General features: G+C 43.6%; 1 protein-coding gene across 1 annotated transcript; it reads left to right on the forward strand.

Moving 5' to 3' along the window:
* Window positions 1-447: 447 nt before the first annotated feature.
* urm1 (ubiquitin related modifier 1) lies at window positions 448-21,835 on the forward strand. The gene is made up of 5 exons (XM_042059409.1): window positions 448-540; window positions 4,046-4,116; window positions 11,636-11,717; window positions 13,863-13,911; window positions 14,653-21,835. The coding sequence occupies exons 1-5, from the start codon at window positions 506-508 to the stop codon at window positions 14,719-14,721; spliced, it is 306 nt and encodes a 101-aa protein (XP_041915343.1). The 5' UTR covers window positions 448-505; the 3' UTR covers window positions 14,722-21,835.
* The last annotated feature ends 600 nt before the right edge of the window (window positions 21,836-22,435 follow it).

Raw genomic sequence — 22,435 nt, forward strand, 5'->3', positions numbered from 1 at the left:
GACCTTAAAACTATAGACCTCCAAGTATACCCTTTTTTTATTATTATTATAGGCTACTATTATTATTACCACTCCAGTATTATTATTTTACCTACTTTTTAATTTTATTTCTTAGCCATTTTGTATTCTGTATTGTATTATTATTTGGTATTTTGCTATTTTCATATGTAATCATTTGTAAATTTGTAAATAACATTGTAATCATTTGTAAAGCACTTTGGGTCAATCCTGTTTCGTAAATTTACTTGACTATAATGTTGAATGCAGTGAATGCTGTTTGAGATCACAAGGATAATCCAATTGAAGATTCCACTGAGCACAGAGAGAGAGCATGTTTCAAACTCACAGTGATAGACATAACTGAAGAAATTACACGTTTTAAAAATATATAATAGGCCTACTAGATACATTTTACCAGTAGGCTATTTTACCCGACAGCTTTGAAACAGAAGAAAGGACAGTTCTTTCCGGTAATGACGCATTACTTCCGGATTAAGAAAGCAACATGGCGGCGCCCATATCCCTACATCTGGAGTTTGGGTTAGTACGAGTTTTCTTGTTTGACAGCTATATAATGAAACACTGTGAGTGGGTTATTCACTATTAACAAAATACATTTCAATAAGATTAATAAAAAACGATTCAGTCTCGCGACAACGTTCGTATTATCAGGCTTTTAGCCGTAAAGGCACCGGTTAGGCTACATACTAACTCATCTTCATGCAACTTAATATACGAGGAAGATGCGATAAACTATACTAATTAGTGTTGTACTAGATGAAGTTGTGAGGTGTGGAGATTTGCGAAATGGGGATAACCCGTCAGTGCAGCAGGCATCTCGATGTAGGGCTGCCTGTGACCATAGACAGTAAAGGCTGTGACATGCGTGCTGCCCGGCGCAGTCACCCTATCAGGTTGCGAGGAATCCTAAAGATTTCTCTAGCCGACTAACGTTAATTATTTTCGCGATTACATAACGGTGAAATAGAAAACGCCTTCTCAATATTGATGAAGTTTTTGTGGGTGAGGAAACGTTCGATTAACGTAGCCTAATATGCCCACCAGTCAGTTGTAGTCTGTCATGTTATGTAGAAAGATAACATTTTAAAGTAGGCTATTCAAGCAGGCTGCTCTAAAACGTCTTACACATTTCGGATAACCAGTGTAACACTGTCGTTGCTAGTCACTAGTTTGCATTAATTAGCCTATTTCCATAAGCAGTAGTCTATTTATCTTATTGATTTATGAATCTCTGACTAGGATAATACACACTTGCATAGTAACTAGCCTACACTTAGGCTATTTTAGGTAATGGGTCTATAGGGTAATGTGAAGAATAATATAAAAGACAAAATATTTTTTTCTAATTTGTATTTCCTGATAACAAAGCAGACTTTGAATACAGTGGAAGTGAAGCCATCAGCCAGCCAGAACTATCCACTATAATTATGGATGTTATTGCCCTCTACAATAGCGTACTTACCAAAGCACTGAATACATGGTGCTCATGTTGAAATGTATATTTTGGACTTACACTTAAGTGTTGCACAAAGGCAGACAGTACATTTTACAGTGAAGTCCTGACTGGCGCACTGCATGATTTTTATTTTAAAGAAGCTCTGAACACTGACTGTCCTGAGGCTCAGTGGTTCAGTAGTCAGCCTGTGTGTGTGGTTTCCTGAGGCTCAGTTGTTCAGTAGTCAGCATGTGTGTGTGGTTGTCCTGAAGCTCAGTTGTTCAGTAGTTAGCCTGTGTGTGTGGTTGTCCTGAGGCTCAGTTGTTCAGTAGTTAGCCTGTGTGTGTGGTTGTCACCACTCGGGGAGCAGTGTGCTATCTAGCTCGCCTCCATAAAATGCAGTCGGAACGAATATAAAGAGCAGGGAGCAGATCGATGGTTGTGTCAGGGCTGAACCAACTGACCCAGAGAGGTAGGCTATACGAGAGAGGCTCTCTCTCTCTCTCTCTCTCTCTTTCTCTTCTCTCTCTCTCTCTCTCTCTCTCTCTCTCTCTCTCTCTCTCTCTCTCTCTCTCTCTCTCTCTCTCTCTCTCCCTCCCTCCCTGTGAGTCTGTGTATGCCTCTGTGCGGGTTGGGAGCAGGCAGAGTTCCAGAGGGTGGTGGGGTGGGGGCAGAGAGAGAGGGAGAGAAACAGAGAGAGAGAGGAGGACAACTGGGCTTTCTCCAAGGGATGTGAGCCCTCTTTATGGAGCTGCGCACCTGCTGCTGCTGCTGCAAGAGAACGTCACTCTTAGTCCATCGCTCTCTCCATCTCTCTCTTACTCTCTACTTCTCCATCTCTCTCTCCCTCTCTCTTTATCTCTCCCTTTCTCTCTCACTCTCAATTTCTGTCTATCTCTACTCTTTTAACTTTTTCTGTATTTCTGTCTTTATTTCACACACTTTCTCCCCCTGCGGATCGCTATTTCCTTTACCCTCGCTCCCTCACTTGCTATCCCTATGTACACTCAGCTTTATTGCACACACACACACACACACACACACACACACATACACACACATACACACACACACACACACACTTCTTGTACCCTGTTTTTTCTCTTTCATCCCCATCCCTTTTCTCCTGCTTTCACTGGCATGTCTTTTATCCACATATTCCCTTGATCTCTCCTTCTTTCCTTCCCTCTCTCCTCCTTCTCTTTCCCTGTCTGTCTATCTTTTTTCAGTGTGTTGTACAGTGAATGGACTGAATGGTGGTGTGTGTGTGTGTGTGTGTGTGTGTGTGTGTACTGTTGATGTCAGGCGCACACACACACACACACACACCTCCTGTTGCGCTGCCCCAGAGTTGTCCTCCCCTCCACACCACTGTTACTCCCCGCTTTTCTCCTCCATCTCTTCCCTCGTCCAGCGCTGATGTCAGAGGCCCAGCTGAGGCTGAGGTGGTGTTGCGTCTGGACCAGGCACCAGCATCGGCCACAGCTGACCTCACAGCGCCAGAGAGAAACGGGGAAACTGTTGCAGGCGGAGCAGGGACTGGCTTTAGGAGAAATGCCATCATTCTCTGGTGACCAGTGGTGCTACTTGGTGTGACGGGGGTTTTCTATTGATGTAGATCAGACAAACTCTTCTCCTTATTTCTTTCCACATATTGTGGCTTTACCCCCCCCCCCCCCCCCCACACCCAACCCACACCCAAGCACCCACTCTGCCATTCGGTCACTGCTTACAACTAAAATATATGGCTGTCTATCCCTTACTTTCGATTTATCACTCTTTATCTCACTGTCTCTGTCTCTCTCTCTCTTTCTCTCTGTGTGTGTAATAATTTAGCTGCTTTGGGAAACAGATCCATAGACACTAGTTATCTGGTCTTTAATAAAGGGTCACAAGGTCAGACAATCCTGAGTTAATTAGCTCAGCCTGAATAACATTTGTGAGTTCAGTCATCCATTAGGTAATGTACAGGTCACCGCAAGGGCACCAAGGACGTCAGCCATGTTGGGACAGGACAGGACCATGACCTGCATCTGTTGCCTGTGTACCGGGCAAACTGTACTCTATTGCAGTTTGTACAATATAAAACATGTACTTATGCCAAAAATGACTATATGGATATATAATGAATATTCAATATTACTTCTAAATCTCTCCAAATCTTTCCATGCACGATTGGCTTTATTGTGTCATTTAACATTTGTATTACTCAGATTTTGTGTTTTATGAGGTATTCCCTATTGTAGTGTGATTTTGTTTTTGTGTGTGTGAGATTGTAGCAACAATTTGACCAATGATTAACTTTATGCAACCTAAATTATCAGTGCTGTGCAGGCTAATCAAAGAATGCTTGATAGATACCAGAAACCAGACAGCTGACATTCTTCACTTTGGGTCATTTTGGTCACGGTTTCTTCCTGCTTATGTCAGTTTGCAGAGTGCATCGTCAGTCTGTTTGTGTGTTTGGTGACACAGATGTTTTTAAGCCGCTGTCCTGTTTCAAGAAAGATCATGTATTGGTTTCTGGCCTTTTTGAAGGTTGCCATGGAACCCCTTTATGACATCATCATGTCCCTGTTTTCTCTGCAGGGGCGGAGCAGAGCTACTGTTTGATGGGGTCAAGGATCATCATGTGACTTTGCCCAGCCAATCGGACCCCTGTAAGTTGGAACACATGCAGAGTCTTCAGGACTTGCCGAGCAGTCCTGGAATGGGAGAATCTGGCAGATCTATATCTTCTTAAAAGTATCACGGAAAACAAAAGGAAAATTGGAAATGTCAAGTATGCCCCCCCCAAAAAAAAAGATTGAATTAAAAATCAAGGTAGCGTTAAATTAAATAACACAATGAAGTGAACAGAGTGAGTATTGAGATGAAAACTGAAAATGTTCTTTTCATTTCACTCTTTCACTTGCATTTTCTATGCTGAAAACTTCTTGACCCTTGCTGGTCTTGATGACTTAATTGCCTCCATATATCTGTCTGCCAGAAAATTGACACACGGATGAAGGGGGGGTGGGGGGGGGGTACCCTGCTGCCCGGCCCTGCTGCAGAGCCAAGAGGAAAGAGGACTCTCTCTCCCTCTCTCTCTCTCTCTCTCTCTCTCTCTCTGCCAACAAAAACACACACAAATCATATCACACCATGTGACCTCTCTCTCTCTCCCTCCCTCTCTCACTATCTCTCTTGCTCTCGCTTTTGCCTCATTTTTCTCTCTTTCTCTTTTGCATCCATCACTTTCTCTTCCCCTTCTTCTCCCTCTGCCACTCCCCCTCGCTCTGTCACCCCCCCCCCCCCCCCCCCTTGTTCGGTCGCTGTGTCGTTCCGCTGGTGACCCCGGTGGAGAGTGGTTCACACGCTCCCCTGGACACCTGCTCCGGCCCTGGACAGCTTCTCTTCTCTTCTCTTCTCTTCTCTCCTCTCCTTGCTCTTCTCCTCTTCTCTTCTCTTCCCCTTCTCTTCTCTCCTCTTCTCTTCCTCTTCTCTTCTCTTCTCTCCTCTTCTCTTCTCTTCTCTTCTCTCCTCTCCTTGCTCTTCTCCTTTTCTCTTCTCTTCCCCTTCTCTTCTCCTCTTCACTTCAGTCCTCTCTTCTTCTCCTCTTCTTCTTTTCTCCTCTACTCTTCTTTTTCCTCCTCTCCTCTGCTTTCCTCTCCTCTTTTTCATCTCTTCTTATCTCTCCTCTCGTCTGCTTTCCTCTACGTTCTTCTCCCCTCCTCTGCTCTCCTCTCTTTTTCCGCCATGTTGGCAACAATCTGATCACCACCTCCACCACCACCTCCGCTGCAAATCCACTGCTGCAAATCTGGTCTTAAGAAGCTGCCGTCCACTCCTCCCTTCCTCCCTCCCGCTCATTCCCTCTCTCTCTCTCTCTCTCTCACACTTTCCCTTTTCCCCTCTCCTTCTCTCTCTCACCCTCCTTTCTCTCTTTCCCTTCACTTTCCCCTTCCGCAACAATGGACCAGAATGCCCCCCCCCCCACCTCCCCTCCACCACCAACATCTGTGAGGCCCCAGGCCGGCGCCCATTCTTCCCCTAACTGCTCTGTTATTGTCGGGCTTTCACTTGTAAATTCAGCCACTGATACTGTTGATGGGTCTTTTCGCCATGACGCCGAGGTCAGTAGAAAGGTATGGGGAGGGGGGGGGGGGAGGGGGGCAGTTGAGGGGAAAGGGAATTGGGGTGGGTTAGTTGGGGAGGGGCTGGTAGGGACAATTGTGACAAAGCGCTAAGTCCTTTTTGTGTGCAATCATTTTGGACGGTTGGTAGGACAAATACCCCAGCACTCCCCCCCCCCCCCCCCCCCCCCCCCCCTCTCTCTCTCCCTCTCTCTCTTTTTCTCTCTCTCTCTCGCATTCCTCCGGCATGCTGGTGGGACGTTGGGGATGAAAGTTTGTGCTTAGACTGATCAAGGAGGAAAGAAAGTGGTGTGTGTGTGTGTGTGTGTGTGTGTGTGTGTGTGTGTGTGTGTGGGGGGGGGGGCACTCCTAAGTTCTGTAGTGAGTCAGACCGGCGTGTGATCCAGCAGAGTGGCCTCAGCTCCACTCACACCACGGGCCGGGGGAAGGAGGATCGGGCAGAATGTACTTCCCATGAGCCTCAGTGTGTGTGTGTGTGTGTGTGGTGGAAACTCCAGCGTGGGGCGAGGGCATGAGCTAATGAAAGTGAGCGTTCGGTGTAAGATGTGTGGGGTTGGCGTTCGGTGTTAGGCGCTCGGTGTTAGGCACTCAGTGTTAGGCGCTCGGTGTTAGCGCTCAGTGTTGGCGCTCGGTGTTAATTGCTCAGTGTTAGGCGTTCGGTGTTGCCGCTGCCTCGCTGCACTGCAGGATTTTTGCTCTCCCAAAAGCAAACTGCCTTCTGTCAACTTGACTGCTCTGTAAAATATACAGAGATTTAAAAAAGAAAAATATGTATGAAAGAATGTTTTATATATATATATATATATATATATATATATATACCCCCATACACAAGGACAGACTAAGATATTCGGAAGCGTGCATATTGGGTGTAATTAGAAGGAAGAAGGAGTTGGTTGTTCTTTACATTGGCTAACATTGCCCGTCTGTATGTGGAACTGAAGTTTTTTTGTCAGGGAGTGTTTGAGAAGCAATGCTGATTTGTCAGTGTGTGAGTGGGCATGAACTGTGTTTGAGAAGCACTGTTTACTGGTGTGGTATGTGTGTGTGCCTCTCTCTAAGTGTGTGTATAAGGCCTAGCTAATTTCCTGCTAGCGAGCCACATTTAGAAATCCCACTGAAGTAGCCTCGTGGAGGAATTTGGCTTCCTAGCATCCAGAGGTGGGAAAAGTGAGAGTGGTCCTTTTGTTATCGCCGGCGTTTGTCCTGACCCCAACAAAACCGTCGCAAACAACAGAAGGGGTCGTCGCCGCGGCACTGGAGTCTCCACGACAACCCGGGGACAAAAGTTGACCACAGGAGGGAATGTGGTCGCGGGGCACAGAGCAGGAAAGGAGGGCTGACCTTGGTGGAGGTCCTTGGAACCCCGTTGGCTGTGTGTGTGTGTGTGTGTGTGTGTGTGTGGGTAGGCTGCCAGGTCACGGCTGGCCTACCCGAGATCTAACATGGGGGTTCGGGCATAATTCGTGTCTGTCCCTCCCCACCCCCTCTTAGATTTTTGGTGTCTTTTCCAGCAACGCATGTGGATGATTGATGACACCCCCCCCCCACCCCCCCCCCCCCACACACACACACACACACACACAGACACAGACACACACATTCCCCCCCTTCCACGTTCGCCGTCATAGTAGCACTCACCCTCATAACCCCAACAAGATGAATGAGTTCATTCTGTCCCTCCCACAGATAACGATGATAATGATAGTCATAACGCTGGAGAAAAGGAGGGAGGAACAACAAAAGACAAAACGAGCAAGAGTGAGAGAGAGAGGAAAAGAACAAGAGAGAGAGAGAGAATGAGAGAGAAGAGAGATGGAGAGAGGGAGAACGAGAGAAGATAGAGGGAGAGAAGGAAAGAAGAGGCGAACGATTGTTTGTACCCGTGATGCCAGCAACATCGAACACGCGCACACATGCACGCACACACACACACACACACAGGCACGCACACACACAGGCACGCACGCACACACACGCACGCACGCACGCACGCACGCACACACACACACACACTCACACACCCCTCCATACAGATAGACCACCATCCCAGCATGCACCTGGTTGCCGTGACGCAAGCACATCATTTTCCTCGCCTCCACCCCTGCTCCGCCTTCTCTCGCCCATGTACTGTGTGTGTGTGTGTGTGTGTGTACTCTCTCTCTCTCTCTTTCTTTTTCTCTCTCTCTCTCTCTCTCGCTCTCTCGCTCTCTCTCTCTCTATTTCTGTGTGTGTGTGTGCTCTGTCTTTCTTTCTCTCTCTATGTGTGTGTTTGTGTGTGTGTGTGCTCTCTGTCTTTCTTTCTCTCTCTCTCTCTCTATGTGTGTGCGCGTGTGCGTGCGTGTTTTCTTAGCCCACCCGCATTATGTAGCACTTCCCCTCTTCTGTGTACACTGTGATGGAACAGGCACAATTCAAACATGAGGAGCCTGCTGACTCTTCTCACGCTGACACACACACACCAACATACACACACAGAGGCGCTTGTTCCCCCATTCACATGTTCGCGTCGACACGGAAATAAGTGACAGTGACTTTTGTGTGTGCATGCGTGCGTGCTGCTTTTTAAAGTGGCCCTGGTGGAGGACAGGCGAGCGCGGGAGTGATTGCCTCTGTTTTTAGACCTGCAATGGCGAAAGTCAATAGTCATTGCCTGAGCACTGGGCCCGGCCGAGCATCACTCTTCTTTATAGGTGCGGCAGCAGGGCAGAGAGCGCTGGGCTTCTGGAAGGTACGGCGATCGTTACACAACTGAAGACCCTGACAGCGATCCAATTAACCTGATACAGCCTCTCCATACCCCCCCGCCCCACACACACACACACACACACACACACACACACACACACCACACACACACACAGACAGACACTCGGAACAAACCCCTTCACACACACATGCGCGCTGTGGTGTGCTGACTTCTCAAAATCCACACAGTTTCCTGAGGGGAGTGGCCCCCTTGATTGAGCCATGTGGGTTTCCGTACTCCTTCTCCTCTTCCTTCTCTCTCTCTCTCTCTCTCTCTCTCTCTCCTCTCTCTCTCTCTCTCTCTCTCCTCTCTCTCTCTCTCTCTCTCTCTTCATTTTCTCTCTTTCTCTGTTTATCTCACTTTTTCTTCAATCCTTTCCTCTTTCTCTCATTCATTCTTTCTCTCTTTCGCTCTCTATATCTGTCTCTCTCTCTCTCCCCCCCTCCCTCCCCCTCTCCATTTTTCTCTCATTGTCTCCTTCCCTCTGCCTGTCTCTCTCCTCCCCTCCTCCTTCCCTCTCTCCTTCTCCTCCTGTCTTCCCGTAGTGTTCAGCTCCCCTGTATGTTAGCCCTTCCCATTAGCTTTAGCACAGCAAAGTGCTTCGCTTCGCTACAGAATCGCCTGACGCATCAGGTCTTCACAAACACATTAGCGCACAACCCCACCCCGCAACCCCACCAAAACACAGATACGCACACACACACACACACACACACGTCTACATTCTCTGGACATCTGGATGGTTGTTTTGCTTTCAGGCTCAGGTTTAATAGAGAGAGAGAGAGAGAGAGGGAGATAAAAGTAAAGATTAGAAGATTCAGAGCAGTTAGGTAGCTGGGTTCCCATAGAGATGAATTTGCTGCTGATGCTGATGCTGATGATAGTGGTGGTGATGGTTGCGGAATTCAGAGTGTCGTTGAACGCTGCCCAGATGGTTCACACGGCTTGAGTCGTGATGCTGCCTTCGCTGAGTGGCGACACCAGAATTGTATTCCCCGACGTACTGGTGTGCACGCGCATGCGCAGGCTCGCTCACTCAGACACACTCTCGCACACACATGCACTTGCACATGCGCGCACACACACACACAGATGCAGTGCCGTCACATTCAGCTGATATACTGTAAAGATGGAGGGGAAATGGCTTTTGCTCCGGTTACTGCCATCAGACATTATTTTTTGCTTTTGCGACACCGAGCTAAAGTGAGAGGAGTCAGGTTCTTAGTTGTATAGCCTTGCTGAGCTAGACGAGATGTTTCTCTGCCTGGGAATTTTGTCCGTCAATGTGTTAATTTATCTCTCTCTTTCTCTCTGTGAACATGGTGTGTAAATGTATGTTTATGTAAACAAACGCACACCATATACAACCAGGGCATAATTTTTTGGTGACTTTGTATATATCTGTGAGTGCTCTGTGAGTGATATCTGAGTGCTGTCAAGTATCCCTTATTTTTATTATATTTATTTGCCATATTTATGTGTTTGGTTGCATGTGTGTGTGCGTGGGCGTATGTGTATGCATGCTTTGTGTGTGTGTGTGTGTGTGTGTGTGAGACTGACCGACTGGCGGTGTGTCTAAGAGAGTCCTGTGTGTCTGAGCAGAGGCTGATCATTGTGTGAGTGTTCTGTGTCTGATGTCAATCTCCTGGTCAGTGTGATTGCATTCTGAATGGACGAGCTTGTGTTACACTTAGCCAGCACGCACACATGCGCTTGTGTACACACACACACACACACACACACACACACACACACACACAGACACACTTGTGATCAGTATTGCTCTGCTTATCAAGAAGAAGACAAATTAAGATCATAAGCATAAAGACGAAAGTCAGGATGGTGCATGCCCTGTATTTCTTTCTTTCTCTCTCTCTCTCTCTCTCTCTCTCTCTCTCTCTCCTCTCTCTCTCTCTCTCTCTCTCTCTCTCTCTCTCTCTCTCTCTCTCTCTCTTCATCTCTCTCTCTCTCTGTCTGTCTGTCTCTTTCTTTCTTCCTGTTTGCATCTCCTCTGTAAGGGAAATGAATCTGGAGATGTTGGCGGCTGCTGCTGATGTGGTGGTGTGTGTGTTGATCCAGACATGCTAGAGAAATATAGTAACATACACAGAATTATCCCCCCCCCCCCCACACACACACACATTATTACCAGAGGAAATAAGCATTCATATTTTAATATTTTTTATTAGTAGTAGTGATATGGTTTTGGTGATTTAGGCCCTAATTAATGAATTTCAATGAATCCCACAGTGGATGGAAGTATATGGGCAATTTAACTTTGTGTTCTGATTGCCCAGAAGTGCTGAAATCATCTAGGGTTGTGTATGTTTGTGTTTGTGTTTATGTCTGCGTTTGTGTTCTGCAATAATTTAGGGTTGTATATGTTTGTGTTTGTGTTCTGAAATCATCTAGGGTTGTGTATGTTTGTGTTTGTTTTCTTTGGCATATACTTTTGCCCATTAGTTAAAAATAATCATTTCAAATAAAGCCGAAAAGCCTACAATAATAATAATAATAATAATAAAAATAAATAGTAACAACAACAATGTCAATAGTAATAGCAATATCAAATATCAACAGCAATAACAAGATATCATATTTACAAAAACCCCATAAACAAACAAACCATAATTCTGTAAGATAATTAATTCATTCAGTGCAAGGTGAACAGATGAGTCTTTAAACATTTCTTGAAAGTCCCAAAACTGTCACAAGAACATGGAACATTAGGTAACTTATTCCACCAACGAGGAACCACTGAGGAAAAGAGTCTTGATGGCAAGTATGGTGTGGTGGCAGAAGCAGTGTTTGTATGGTATATTTATTAATGTTTAGATATTACACCATACTATCCTTTCATTTGTAATTTGCGGCAGGGTAATTTACCATTTTTGTGCTTCCAATCGGTTGTATTTTTAATTTCGGTCACCCTTTGGTGCTGCAGCAGCGGGCGCAGACAACGGGCTGTTGGTGTTTGTGACGGAGTGAGATGCATCAAAACGCGAAGGGGCAGTCCCCTCAACCCGAACGACCACGGAGCATTTGTGTTTTTGTTTCGCACTTGAACTGCTTCACTAGACCCCCATCACCCCTCTATAGACACACACACACACACACACACACACACACACAAGCAGACGAACACATGCACTGTTTGATATTCATGCATTTACACACACACACACACACACACTCATTTTCCCCCAGTCGAGTCTCTGTCGCGTCAGATCGACCGGGGGGGTTGGATAAGCGACCCCTGCCCCCTAACCTTTGACCTGTGGCTGGCGTTTGCAGGGGACATGAAGCAGCTGCTGGTGTGGATCCAGAGGAACATGCTAAAGGAACGACCCGAGCTCTTTGTGCAGGGGGACACTGTGTAAGTACACACATACACACACACACACACACACACACACACACAGGTAAACAGGGGAACATGCTAAAAAACGACCCGAGCTCTTTGTGCAGGGGGACACTGTAAGTACACACACACACACACACACACACACACACACACACAGGTAAACAGGGGAACATGCTAAAAAACGACCGAGCTCTTTGTGCAGGGACACACACACACATACAACAACTAAAACACATTTACGCGTGCAGACACACTCACATGCATAAACACATATACGAACACACACACACACAAGTTCATAAGATAAGGAGCAAGTTCATGTGTTCAACCACGTCTGTGGATGCGCACACACACACAGACACACATAAATGCACAGTCGCATAATAAACAGGTGTACATAATAAACACATATACATATGTGCTCACATACACACAAGTGCGTATTATGAACACATATAGACACGCATACACACATACACACACACATGCATACATACAGACATATGTACACAAACACACATACAATACATGCATGCATACAAACACACACACACATTCACGTACAAACATATCCTTGCATACACAATACATAGATAGATATGATGCAGAGATACACAAATAGTAGATCTTATATATCTATAGATATACATTCACATGAAAGAGAATGGGAAACACAAACTAATACTCTGGCCTTTTGCAGTCACACTCAAATATTAACGAAAACTTGATATGATTTATATTTTTAGATATAAAACAAATTATTTGTTTTTTAATGCATACAGAACCTGGTGAGAATTTATACATTTGTTAACACAGAAAGCTTCTTCTTAGTATTTCTCAAAAAACACAAACACACTCACAAACAAATAACCCCACTCTTGATATTTATTTATTTATTGTTTGTTGTTTTGGTGTGTCCGGCACAGTGCTAGTTTCCGGGGTATGGGGGTAATGCATTTTCGTGGAGGGGGGGGGAGGGGGTAATGGTGTTAAAGCCGATACCCCCCCCCCCCCCCCCCTCTCTGTCTGCTACCAGACTAATTTAATGGAGAATTTATAGGGGATCGTTGGCTAAGGGGGGGGGAGTATGAAGCAGTGTGGGGTTTATAGGTCGTCAGGATGGGGACTGTTACCTGGACTCTTTTTTTCCCCCCTGCATTTTCCCTACCCGCAACGCATGTATGTGTTTGTGCGTGCATGCGCGCGTGTGTATGTGTGTGTGTGTGTGTGTGTGTGTCTGTTATATGTAGAGTATGTCTGGTTATTGTTGCAGGTAATGGTCCACACATGCAGGCACACACTGATGTGATTCGTAATATAATCACAGGTATATTAGCAGAGCGAACTCCCAATCCTGTCGGACGGACCATCGCTCTGTCAGTGTATTTTCCACAGGAGCCGTAGGGAGCATATAGCACACGCGCAGACACACACACACACACGCCCCCTTCATGCATTTAATGCACCCCCTGACGTCACAATACGGCTACTACTGTCATGGCTTCTCCTAGTCCAAAGCAAAAACAAGACGTGTGTGTGTGTGTGTGTGTGTGTGTGTGTGTGTGTGTGTGTGTGTGAGAGTGTGAGAAATAACTCTCTCACACACACACACAATCGCAGGTCTCACGTGTGGGTCTTTTGCGTGTGGAGCATCCTCAGCATATGTTGGGAAACCAATTTGGTAGACCGTGCATATTCAGATATAGAGATATTTCTGGATAGTGAGATTTGAAATAGATTTTTTTTTTTTTGATTTGTTTATTAAATTCATTTTGATGAAAAAAAAATGTAACATGCATCCCACATGTGTGTGCACGAGTGTGTGTGCATGTGTGTGTGTGCGTACGTGTGTGCGTGTGTGTGCTGCGTACGTGTGTGCGTGTGTGTGCTGCGTGAGTGTGTGTGTGTGCGTGTGTGTGTGCCTTACCATGACCAGGGGTGGGAGTGAAGGGTTTGTAGCTGTAATAATGTTGCGACTTTCACACGACTGATGGATTTCATCTACATTCATGGATGTATATTGCACTTTACAATAAACCAGGTTTCTGTTACCCTACGAGTTCATGATGGCGGCCTGATGTCAACTTTTCCTGCAGCAGTGTGGGGCTGCTGATGTTGTCAGCGTGTGCTAAAGGCTCATTCTCTCTTTGAATACAGGAGGCCAGGGATACTGGTGCTAATCAACGATGCAGACTGGGAGCTGATGGTGAGTGTGTGTGTGTGTGTGTGTGTGTGTGTGTGTGTGTGTGTTATTGTGCATTTATTTATCTATGTGAATGTGAGTGTATGTGAATATTGTGTACATTGTCGTGTGTGTGTGTGTTTGTTTGTTATGGTACATGTGTGTATTGTCTTAGGTGCATATGTGTATTATAGACATATTATTTGTGTGCTTGAAAATGTGCATATATGTATATGCTTATGTGTATATAGCTCTTTATGTGTGGAAGAATGTTTATGTTTGTGTGTGTGTGCGTGTGTTTATATGACGGTGTGAGTGCACATGCACACGATATCTATTTGTGTTTGTTTTCTGTTTTCATGAATGCTGTAGTCACTGTGGTGATATCAGCGATCATGTCATGTTCTCTGTGTGTGTGTGTGTGTGTGTGTGTGTGTGTGTGTGTGTGTGTGTGTGTGTGTGTGTGTGTCCACTGGTCATCCCGATCTTATCTCATTAGAGTGTATGTTTGGACACAGCAGTATAATTTTCAACAACACAATCAATGCAGAGAAAGTCAAAGTGGCAACAGTCTGTCAGTGCTGGTTAAAGGCACAAATCATGTGTTAACATGAAGTTATGACATCATCTACATCAGCAGCGGTGGTTGAGTCTTAGGCTTAATACATACAGCTGTGTGTGTGTGTGTTTGTGCATGTGTACACGTATGACATACTTACACGTGTGTGTGTGTGTGTGTGTGTGTGTTTTAACCTGCCTCTTTAGGGTGAGCTGGAGTACCAGCTTCAGGACCAAGATAATGTGGTCTTCATCTCTACTCTGCATGGGGGATAACCCCCCCCCCAATATAAAAACAGACTGTGGACGCTAACAGAGGATCCCCAACCCCCACCACCGGCCAGCTATATCTCCCCTCTCTGCCTTACGTAGCTCATCAAGGCCGAGACACAACGCCCCCCATGGATGCCCAGTGCTGATTCAGTGATCCACCAATGTTACACTGAAAGGTTCTGATGGGTTTCTCACCCTGACTTGTGACCTTCAACGTGAGGGGTGTGGGGTGTATGTTCATTGTGTGTGTGTGTGTGTGTGTGTGTGTGTGTGTGTGTGTGTGTGTGAATGAGAGCGAGAGAGAGACCCTTTGGAGACACAGATGCTTGACCAGCGTCCTATCAGGCCTGGACACCTGAGTCCAGAGTGTTTTGATCTGATTGTGTGTGTGTGTGTGTGTGTGTGTGTGTGTGTGAGAGAGAGTGTATGGACAGAGGTCGGTCTGTCTAGACAGTGTGCAGATGGACCTTTGAGAGGCATACAGAGGTCAACCTTTAAGACCATGGTCTGTGCGTGCTCATTTTTGTTCATTATGCTAAATCTAATTTTATACTGTTGTAGCCTATATATCATTAATCAAACGAAACTGTCTGCTTCAATATTTTAAGTTCTAAAAATAGGATGACATGGGCTTGTGTTTAAATTAAATGTTACTTTTTGGCAAGAATTTCAATGTATATTGTACCTTTTCATATTTAAAAAAAATCAATACAAGTGAAAAGAAAATTTAGATGGAGATTTGTTTTAAAATAAAATATAGACTGGTAGATTATGGTTCACTTTTTAATGGGTTCACACCGATAGACTTTAAAGAAATTAAATTAAATAAATCCTCTTAATTTTATCCTTCAAAATATGTACAAACATATATATTTTACTTGTAGCCTATTTACCATTAGGCCTACAGTAGGCTAACCTTAGTAGGCCTATAGCTTACTAAGAGAAAGATGTGGAGTTGAGTACGGAGAGTCGTGTTGCCCATCTCTCTCACTATACATTCATCGGAGCAACCTTTAGGATCGCGGTGGGAGGTCGCAGTTCCGCTTCAGGCGCTGCCTTCAGATGAGGAGAGAAGACTCTCGGTAAAGGATGCGATTTGTAACGGAAAACAGACTGATAATGGATACAATACTGCTCATGCTAATGGCGTAGTATTATCAGCGTCACTAGGAAGTAGTAGGCCTAAGCCTAGCTTACTGTGTAGCCTATGTGTATTTGTCCAGGAAAAGTATGCTATATAGGCCTCCTTTGAGCGGTAAAATGGAGACTAAAAATACAAATGCAAAACACTGCGTGCGTGACCTATCCAAAAGCTGTGCGAATGGTGAAGGCCGTCTTAGGATAGGTCTAGGCCTACAACATTTTGAAAGTGAAATTAACCCTGCACGACTCGGTAGGCCTTACATACTTCTATTATTTCATAATAAATTGGTTAACTTAAAATGTTAATTTTTATATTCAAACATGGTTCAATATGCTGCTTTTCAGTGCATAGGCCTAATCGCACTTTTTTATATAAAGCATCAGTCTGGCTATATTGGTCCTTTCATATTTGCTGTTTGTTTATTTTTTGTTTCAAATGGTGACTCATTGAATTGTTTCGGATATCCGCCTTACTTCCTGTATACAGCCTATCAAGCAAATATTTGTGCGCAAACGATTTTAAGGGAATATACGCTTTAGATGTTGTTTATCTAAAGCATGATCTTCATCTAAATTGAAAATACATGAATAAAGTTGCCTATGACACATTCGGGAATTACCAGTCACTTTTATTTAGCCTTATGATTTCTCATATAGCCCTACGACTCCCTATGGCCGCAATTAGCCTTTTCGGTCCTACGTACCTACTATACCGGTCGCGTACAGCAAGCCTTACGTTTTCCAGTGCAAACAAGAGGCATCCTTACGTGTAGTCTACAGAAGGCATGTAGGGCTATCAGCTATGCAATTGTGACAGGAGCGAATAAAAATATCTCTAGGCTATGATGTCCAAGGCTGCGACAACCAATGGGGCCTATAGCAGCACCTGCGCCCCCAAACTCCACCCCGCACCCCAAATCATTATTGACTCAATCATATAATAGTGCCGTTTACTATGCTCAATGAATGTGAATATAAGTGTCTCTTAATTCACAGTTCTATGCCTGGTATTAGGACTACTACCCATTAAGTGCACTTGACACAAGTCTGGCACAAAAGCCCTATAGGCCTATGTATTTAGAGTGCCGCGCTTTCCTGCCAGGTAGCTATATCTTTTTTGTTCTAAAAACACTCTTGATTAAACACTATAAGCACGCTACAATATTGAATTTTTGGACTGTAAAAAGAGTCGTGGCAATAATTTCTGTTTAAACTATAGTTAAAAAAAAAGAATTCCTCTCCATCATTGGAGTCTTAGCCTAATTTAGTTACGGGCACCAGTGGTAGTGTAGTTTTTGCTGACGCCATCAGCTATTTTGCAAGCTATTTGTGTATGTCAAAATGTACTTTTTTTTGTTTTGTTCTTGTGCATATCACTCTGTAAATCAAGATTAGTTTATATGTAAATTAGTTTATATGTAATTTAGGCTATCTTAAACACCCCTAAGCAAAGTGTATCTTCTGTTCACACCATAGCCTACAATCCTGTGTCACCCAGGTATAGGCTACTGATGCTGTTGGTAGCTTAGCAGCTTCGTGTTCTCTACTCGTACAAGATCCGCCAGAGAAAAAAACATTATTAAAATGATCATCATCCTATTGAGGTAGTTTTAGGCTGCGTAAGCCTGCTAATGGGGAGGTGACCGCTCTGTACAACCTTGAGTCAAAATAAGCAAGTAGGCTAACCTATAGTCATCGAAGGGATACGACATAAGGCAAATGCCATTATAAGGTAGGCCTATTTTATTATTATGCCTCGTCTATATTTTTATTAATCTTATCCAACCACTGTTTTGTTAAAATCACCATCATGGCAAGGTGTTGCTGTAGATCAGGTGATGTAGGCCTTCGCGAATAATCAAAACAAATAGGCTACACTTTTTGAAAACCTGGATCTAAAGAACTAATGAAACCGCACACACATTTAAGCACGTAGCCTATCTCACAGTCAATCTGGTGCTACTCTGACTCTTTTTTTGATCTCTTAACCAAAAAGTGCAGTGCAGACTGTGGCTATTACGACTAATTGGCTGCTATATTGATTCAATTCTGACTTTGCATCAAGATTACCTAATGCAATGTTGATTTGGTAGTCTGTGCCGTAGCCTATATCTTCAGCACATTAGGCTACAGGATATTTTTATAAATAGCCTACGAATCACCCGCTAAAAAGAAAAGAAAGTTGGAAAGGGAAAGAAAGTTGAAGAATTATGGATTAAGAAATAATAATCAGCATCTTAATAAAAATATGATGTAGCATATAGGCCCGAATACTAATTCCAGAGGACTGTACAGGACAAATTACTTAACGCATTGTCTCCCCTGACGCACGTGATTCAGGTGTGTGATTCAGGCCTAATTATCAGGCCCTGGTGTTTTGGTTTCTAACGTCATCACACCATCCACGGGACAGCCTGCTGCCCCCTCTCTGTCTCTGTCTCTCCCTCTCCAAATACTGTCATACCTCTCTTCGCGAGTCCTGGGCCTAGCCTGAACCACGTCACTGGGCCGCATTTGTAGTGTAATTAGCAGTTTATTGATTTGAACAAGTGGTGCTTATGGTTCCCAATCCAATCCATCGACTCTCTAGAATATAAAATTAGGCTCTTTTCTTCCATTTCTTAATTTCTTCCTTCTTAAATCTCTTCATTAGGATCTCAGAAAGTAACTGCTGGGTCGAGAGCCTCATAAAAAAAAAATATAATACATTAGATATTATAAAGACAATTATTATGTAGGCCTATACAGTTGAGGGGAAAAAACAAAGCCGAAAAAATGTCACCATGTACAAATAAAAATGTTTCCCAAGCTGTCAAGAAATTATTCAATATGCATATAATAAACTAAACCCAAACACAGGCCTTCTGGAAATGTACGCATCGTTCAACAAGCTCTACCTGTTTGAAAACACAACTTGTAGCAATTCACAACTCTCATATTTCCGCTGGCATGACCTGCATACAAATATACACAATTTAAAAATACACTGGCGGAACATGGCACACTCCACTACAGTTTTTGCTTGTAGGCTACTCGCTTTTGTTTGTCCCCCCCCCATCTTTTTCATTCACGGCCTCCCCAAGTCTCTTCCCCGTTAACAGCTATCGTCATGTGTATTACTATTTAAATAACTATTGAGCAACTTGTAGTCCGCGTTCAATATATCAATGGCCTAAACCAAATCTCACCATTGAGAAAGAGACCAGATGCAATATACATGTTCTAATATCGTGATTACACTTTGGGAACATCAGTGTAAATAAAACAGAGGTTCAATTTCCAAAATGTTATTTTATTTTTTCCCTTTCTCTGATAAGGCTTGCTATCAAACCACTGTTACTCCAACTGCACAATTCCTGGAACAGGCTGTTGGCCTTGCCTGAAAACAGAAGTATTGTGAAAAAAATATCCATGCTCCTATAAACTTAATTGTGTCGTCTTACAAACGTAGGGTATGGCCAGCTTGAAAAGAAAGAGGGCTTATATTTCGTTCAAAGGCAGATGAAGAGGAGTCACCAGCAACAGATGTCCAGGCACAATTCTTGGGTTAAATTTACATTTCACAAGAATTGCGTTTGGACAATCAGGTCCTGGAGCTCTTAGATGATCTTTTTACACAGTCATTAAACCACGCTGAGAGAACATAAAGCATAGAGGGCTTTAACCGCTTCAAAGAAAATAACATCACATGCATGGGTCTATAATTTAGCATAATTTCTTATCTATGCCAGTCTAACCCCTTCTCACTGAACCACGAACCGATGCAAGCTGATTAATTCTAAATTACAATATTAATATGGTGGGAGAGCCATACAATCATACTATTATTAAAACTATACTTTGAAAAGTCAATAATTCCTAGTTTAAACCTGTTCTGAGCTATAACAAAATTATTTTCGATTGCTGTTAAAAAGTAAATAAAAAATAGTTGTGGTAGCTGTTCTTGTGTTGAGCCACGTAGTATACCAAGTAAATATTTAACCTTATTTACTTATAAAATAACATACCCTGATTCCTTTCAGCATGTAGGCCTATCTAGATGAAAGCCATACCCAGCATGCTTAAACTGGATCTGTACACTCTGCAAACCGTACTGATACACACAAGTCTGTTGGTGCGATTATAAGCAATATATTCTAATCTATTTCAATAAAACATTAATCGAAACATATAGAAGAAAGCAAAGTTAAAGGCACTTTTTGTCATTCCGTGGCGCCAAACAGCATCTCCTCGTAATCTTCGAATAATTCGTTCTCTTTCGGCACTTATACAGGAAATCTGAAGACTGAAAGGGAAAATCGAACTAGTTTTGAAGACCGTCTTAAAAGTCCAAGTTGTGGCTTCAAGCCTACGCTTCGCCATGGCTGCACCTGTAAGGCGCACATTCGTGTAGTTTCCACATCGCGTCACCAGAAGAGCTGCAAAAGGGTCTAATCATCTGACGTTTGCAAAGACGTTAAACATTTCTGAAAAAAAATCTCTACAAGCCCTCAGACGACAACAACAAAACGCAAACGGTTTAGAGTTTAAGGTGAGGTTAAAAGGCAAAGATGTGGTCCAGAAATGTTAGTATGAATCAGTGATGAAAAAGAACGCTGTCCGGCGCGCTCCCCGTCTATTCCCACGACGAGCGCTGTATCCTCTCTTTAGTACACGCAGAGAAAATGGTAAAATGCGAGAAGAGAAGGGATGCTTTGGGTAGGTCGAAGAGCTTGCAGACCCTGGCGTTGACTTGCTGGGACGGTTCTTATGGAATGGCACTTGCTAACTCGCTGCTCTGAAGCCTTTTCTTGAGCGCTCGTAACAATACCGGTGTTGCCACGACGGAAGGCGAGAGGGAGTGGAGATGATCTTCGCTTGGTACTGAATTTGAATAACACCACAGGGTGATAAATGTCCATTGTGCGGGAGAAGTAATGAATCTCCACTGTCTTCTATAGCACACAAGCCAGCAGCTGCGAGAGAGGGACCAGCAGCCTCTTAAAGATACAACAGCCCCATTTTCTCCCTAAAAGAGATTACAATCCATACACTGTTTATTCAGCGCCAAAACGTACTGTCAACACTGCATGACGTTTGTTTTCTGGACTGCCTTTTTTGTGTGTGCAAGTGCAATGCCGTAACAAGGCACTTGCATATAATGCATTCGCTCTTAATTTCTGCAGTAAAATGCATTTATACGTATAGTATTGGCTTCATTATGTAGGCTACGCACCACAATATAGACAGTTTTTTTTTTTTGGTGGGTTAAATTATCATTGTCATTAATGCTTATAAAACCAATTTTGCCAATTAGACCGTATAGGCTTATGTTTTATTGGTCTCTTAAATTTGTTTATTTTTCTAAATTGAAAACGATTTGGTTTGGAATCTCTTCATTTTATTTTTTTTCCCTTTCACTGAAAAGAAAGAAAGGAAATATGCTTTTTCAGATATCTGACGGACTATATTTTGTCACTCTTGTTGTTATGTAAAGTTAAGATTGAGCTTGTTTTTTTATTATTATTTTTGTAAGAGAAAACATGGGAGTGTGCTATCAAAGTTGTGATAATGCTAATGTTGTGCAAGTGGCAGGTGGAATAGGACATTATTTAATTGGTTATTCCATCACAAATGAGTAAATCTATTTCCTATTTATTTTAATCGTTTAACATAAATGACATAGGCCTACAGTATACCATAATACACATATGCATGGACATATAACATATGAATAAAAAGGTGAAAAGTTGCCATTTAATGTTGTTATGCTATTTAATGTTTATGACTTTCTATAATCACACAATAGTTCTATTTTCTTCTCCCATTTTTGACTTTAGTGCATTAGACTTCATTGTCCAACTGACATTGTTGACCACCAACTACAGTAAAGCTTCAGGACATAATGTTACCCATATCTGCCTTACTATTGGCACACTGACAGGTGTTTCTGACGCAATGTTAAGCGTTTTGTATAATAAAGTGGTTTTCTAGATTTTTGCAGCGAAATGAATTGATCAGCTAAATGAGTGTTCAGTGTGTAGAGTCAATTCTGATAGTCTCTAGCGCTAATCGTCTTTAAATTGTTCCTTCCACGGCATGTCTTTTATGCTCATGCACGCGCGTGGAAGGATCCCAGCGCCGTCCTCTTCTAATAAATCATCCGCTAGAGCCCGCCCTCAGGTCCGGAATCCTCCTCCTTAAAGCGAAACCGTTTCAATCCTTTCATCCCTCCTTCTGAAGGAGTCGAGTTAACCCCCCCCCCCCCTTCCGCGGGTGTGCTCCACGAGCGCAATTCATTGCTCATTTGGACCCCGAACGAGACTCGCTCGCCTTTTTCACGATTTCTTTTCAGGAATGTTTCAGAGCAAGAATTCTGTTGGAATCATGGCGGACATGAACACGAGCCTGCACTCATCTTAATGGCACCTTTGAGATTGAGGGTGTGTATGTTTAATTGTAGTGCCCCAGGCTTCATTTTTGAGGTCTCATTTTTAGTCTAATAAGTAGTTAAAAAAAACGAAATAAAAAAATATGAACTGCTGCTTCAGACCACAAGTGACTAATCAACCTCACATATTCTATAGAATAGGCT

This window comes from Alosa sapidissima, chromosome 13 (genome assembly GCF_018492685.1).
Source record: "Alosa sapidissima isolate fAloSap1 chromosome 13, fAloSap1.pri, whole genome shotgun sequence".
NCBI classification, from domain to species: domain Eukaryota; kingdom Metazoa; phylum Chordata; class Actinopteri; order Clupeiformes; family Clupeidae; genus Alosa; species Alosa sapidissima.